Genomic DNA, 4,415 nt, shown 5'->3' with positions numbered 1-4,415 from the left:
CACAAGGTAACGAAATTCAGAAATAAACCATATATGGGGTATTCATTCTAATTTAAATATCAAATGTACATAAATTTGAAGCTAAATTTTGTAGATAGTAGAGCTAGACATGGATTATGATGAACAAAGATAGATATTACAAAATAGTATTTTCCAAAATAGATAAATTCGTCAAAAATAGGCAATATTTGGCCTTTAAAAAGAGTTCAGCACCAAAAAAATCATCATAAACTGCATCATATAGTTTGACATATAGTTTTCGGAATGAAATTAATTCAATGAGGTTAGTTTCCAAACCCGTTTAGGTTTTTAAGTCTCATTTTCATCTGCTGGTTTTCGAATCTCAAATTCAACAATTGAGCTTCAGTATCGCCCAATTTCATTTCTAACTCTCTGTTTTTCTTACTCAAATCATTGATCAAGAGTTGCGAGTACTGAAGCCTCAAGCTGTCTTGACTTTGCATCTGCTGCGATTTCATATTAACAGTTGAAGTAACTGTGTTTCCACCCATGAAATGTCGTCCGTTTTGGGTCGACAAAAACTGGTTGGGGTTCTGCTGTAAAAACGCTTGTTGTTGTTTCAATAAATCCTGCAACTGATTGCGGGAAATGGAAATTTTAGGTTCATAGATGTCAGAGATCAAAGCATCGATTTGCTGGTTGCTATGATACCCCGGAGTATCAAATATACTTGGGGTCGCAGTTGCTCTCAGTTCGGTCGCAGATCCAGATTGCGAAAACTGTGGTTTTTTAAAATTGGAGAAAATCCCCTCGGGAGCATGAGGAAAATTGTAGAAATTTCCGTTCACGTCTTGAGTAGTTCCGCTACCATTTTCTCCCCAAGCCTTTTTCGACATTTGGCTTTGATGGTTGGAATTCACGCTGGAAAATCTATGTTGTCCTATTTTTCCTTGACTTCCGAACCCATTGTTGCTAGTGCTTCCATTTCGTCCCCCGTTTTGGTAAGCAGGTTGATGTCCCACGTTCATTTTTGGGTTGGACTCCGATGGCGGAAAGAGGATGTTCTGAAGTCCGATTCCAAGCCCTGCTGCCAAATCGGAAGTTTCCTGCCGAGATGGAGAAGGTGTGTTCTTTGAAGTCGACATAGGTGAAAACAACGAAACTGGCAGTGACATTATAGGCGGCGATGTCCGGATCTCCGTATTTGGGGAGGATTTTACTGAATCCAATGATGGCGAAGACGACGAAAGTCCTGCTTTGGATCCGATTATGTGCGCGAAACTAACGTCCATTGCGTTTATAGACTCCACAGAATTAAAGCTCTTGATGTCACCTTTGGAGGGACTTTTCTCGGATTCAAAGAAACTCCTCGATGGAAGATCGATGTTGAAGGGGTCTCGAATTCCAGACATCGGATCCTCGGGAGGCGAATACGATCCAACTACCGTTCCTCTATTTTCCGACTCATAATTTAAAATTTGTCCGATAGGAAATCCTTTGTAATCTCCAGTAAGTGAACTGTTTCCACTGCTTGAGTTAGGACTTCCGTTGATGTTGCTTGACGATTGTCGTTGGGGACTTTTTCGGGAATTTGAATTGCGGTCGCCGAATCCTGAAATAATTTGAAACTCGCAATAAGCATTACGTTAAATATACCGTCGAAACAAGAATTTGTGACAAAATATCGGATTGTTATATCATGATCTCTTATATATCATGACCATCAAATATAAAAACCTCAGCGTTAAACGTTTTTTCAAGCAAGATCAATAAAATTTCTTCGGAAAAAAATCGTTCTTACCTATATTAAGCGAAGATATGCCATTCGTGTTTGAGCCTCCCATATTTCTCGATGGCATATTTGGCCCAGCTTGCATCTGATTGGTGGACGAAGGTTGCATCCTCTGCCCCATTTGCTGCCTCAAATAATCACTTAGATTATAATGCTGAGCAGCTTGAGCTTCGTTGATCGCATTCAGATTCTTCCCGTTCGTAGCTCCGATCTCGGCTCCGCTCTCGATGAGCACTCGGCAGACGTCGTGGTGGCCTCTGGAAGCAGCCAAATGCAGAGCTCGGTTGCCAGCCATGTTTTCGGCATTCACATTCGCCCCACTGAAACAAAAACATGTCTTGCTTCCTTTTTTTCATTAAAAATCATTAGCCAAAATGTTTACTCATTTTTCCGTTGCAAAAAATTATATTGACACTGAAGGTTAAGTCTCTATCTAATTTAGTTGGAAAGGGGCTACTAAATTTCATATGCCAAATTTTGCTTTAAGTATGAACAATCTAGAATACAATATCCTATGTTTTGGATTTCATGAACATACGACGCACAAATTTCCGCGTTTTCAAAGCAGCTAACATAGTTTCTTTAAAAAAAATTAGAAGTTAATCGGTTTTATAGTGAAATTAGCGGTAAGAAAAATCAAACTATTTTTGAATGCTCTATTAAACCAACCTCTTGATGTATAGATCGCAGCACTGTGAGAAGCCCTTCTCAGCGGCCGCCATTAGGGGGGTGCTTCTGATATCTCCCCCCTGATGATTGACACTTGCCCCACTGTTCAACAGGATGTCCGACATCTGCTTGTCACCGAGAGAGGCCGCGTAGTACAGGGCGTTGTTCTGAAGCAAGGCGAACAAAATTCAACTACAATTCGAAATCGAAACAAATCAAAATTTTCAAATAAACATCCACAACTATGCATCTATCAATTTTCTAGGAATTATGTTGTTTATAAAAGGTAAATGGCAACCCTATTGTGGGTCGCTTTTTGCCCAGTTTTGGAAAAGAACGTAAAAATTTTCCAATGTTTTCAGCTCTTATCAGTTCTTAGAGCCAAAAGCGTGTTCTTACGCAAAAGCGTGTCTTTAAATTAAATATATTAATTTCAATGTAGAAAAAACCGTTTTTTGTTACGGTTGAAGGGTCCAAAATGAATACCGTTGAACTAATTATATGTGAGATAAATGTGTTTGGGGAATTCTTCTTATGTGTTCATTACCTGCTTGTCATCGCAACACAGTGCAAACTGGTGGTTACTCTTGAGAGCCTGGTTGACCTCGTTGATCTTCCCGTCTTTGACCAGCTTGAAAAACTCCTGGACCTGGTCTCGTCTGGGCTTCGGAACCCCGTTCATTCCCACCGTTGAGGCGCCCCCTGGAGCATGATTCGAGGGGGGGTTTACAGGTGACATCCGATTATGCTGCTGATGATGGAGGCTCTCCCCAGAGTTGGAGTGTCGGTGAAAGGGGGTCAACAGCGACATGCCAGCAGGAGGCGAGCCGGAAGGTGGGGATCGAGACGGAGGCGAAGATGAATTGGAGGGGGGAGTTTGGTAGAAGGGGTGGTTAATCAGCGGTAGAGTGTGGTGGCCATATGAATGCGGGGGCGAGCTTTTTCGGGATGAGTTATTGGAATTCGGAGCCATACTTGCAGTATATTTGGTCATTGATTAAATAAATACTTTTTGAATGCTTTTTGAGTTTAAGAGTCTTTTACAATGAGTAATTCAGCGCTCGTTTCACACATAGAAAATGAACCAAAAACAAGTACGATGTTATTTTGATGAAATACAAGATGATTTTTGCAAACCTTAACAATCAATTGGCTCAATTATAAAATCCAAGTGATTTTCTTGTGAATTGTAAACAAAATATCGAGGAACTGAAGTTAATAAAATCGTAAACAAAACTGACGGGGGAAATTAATTAACCAAACAGCAGTGCCAGCTTACCATAGAAGGGTCCGAAGCAAAATACGAGCAAACTTTGTACGATCATATTGTCGTAAAGCTGTTCGGCTAATCAAATTTAACCACTAATATTTGTTTCAAAACAATTATTACATCAAGTTCGGTTTGGTAAGAAGAAATAAAAATAACAAACATCCTTTTGCACGTCCGCCTACTTATGCTAGCAAACAGATCATCTTTACCTTCAAACAGGCGCCTTTTAATGTTTTGATCTCACTTATATTTACTTTCAATTCAGCGACTTACAAGGTCCTTTTATTTTCGATTGTTTAGATATTTTTACCAATGGCCACAAACAATGTCTTGCTCCATTTAGACCAACAAAAACTGTCCATATTTAACATCATCATTTGAGTTTGAGATGCAATCATGTTTACAGAAAGGGTAGTAAGACCATCATAGTTGAAGTATGAAATAATCCAGGTCACCTCTGCTCAGACTACTAGTGTTTTCAGACGACTTTAGTGTTTTCAAAACCAAACCCAAGGCCAACTACCAAATATTTGAATGTTTTCCTAGATCAACGTACTACAAAAAGATCCTTGGCCGTCTAAGATTTTTGTGAACAATGTTTCGACAGTATCGCCGTTATTATAGCGTATTGAAGGTTCTACAATTGTTTGCTTTGTGTATATTTCATTATTTGAAATTATTTTACTTTTTTGTTGAAGGAACTATAGCCTACAGAGGAGGAAG

At 39.5% G+C, this 4,415-nt stretch overlaps 1 protein-coding gene across 1 annotated transcript; it reads right to left on the bottom strand.

The window, feature by feature from the left end:
• On the bottom strand, nucleotides 1-3,694 carry LOC134854088 (ankyrin repeat domain-containing protein 11-like). Its single transcript, XM_063870191.1, has 4 exons — nucleotides 2,970-3,694; nucleotides 2,423-2,589; nucleotides 1,763-2,073; nucleotides 1-1,573 (listed from the first exon to the last, which is right to left on the bottom strand). Exons 1-4 carry the CDS (start codon nucleotides 3,414-3,416, stop codon nucleotides 285-287), a joined length of 2,214 nt encoding a protein of 737 aa, XP_063726261.1. The 5' UTR covers nucleotides 3,417-3,694; the 3' UTR covers nucleotides 1-284.
• Nucleotides 3,695-4,415: the final 721 nt, after the last annotated feature.

Source organism: Symsagittifera roscoffensis, chromosome 1 (genome assembly GCF_963678635.1).
Source record: "Symsagittifera roscoffensis chromosome 1, txSymRosc1.1, whole genome shotgun sequence".
NCBI lineage: Eukaryota > Metazoa > Xenacoelomorpha > Acoela > Convolutidae > Symsagittifera > Symsagittifera roscoffensis.
This window is presented reverse-complemented; position numbering and strand designations above follow the sequence as displayed.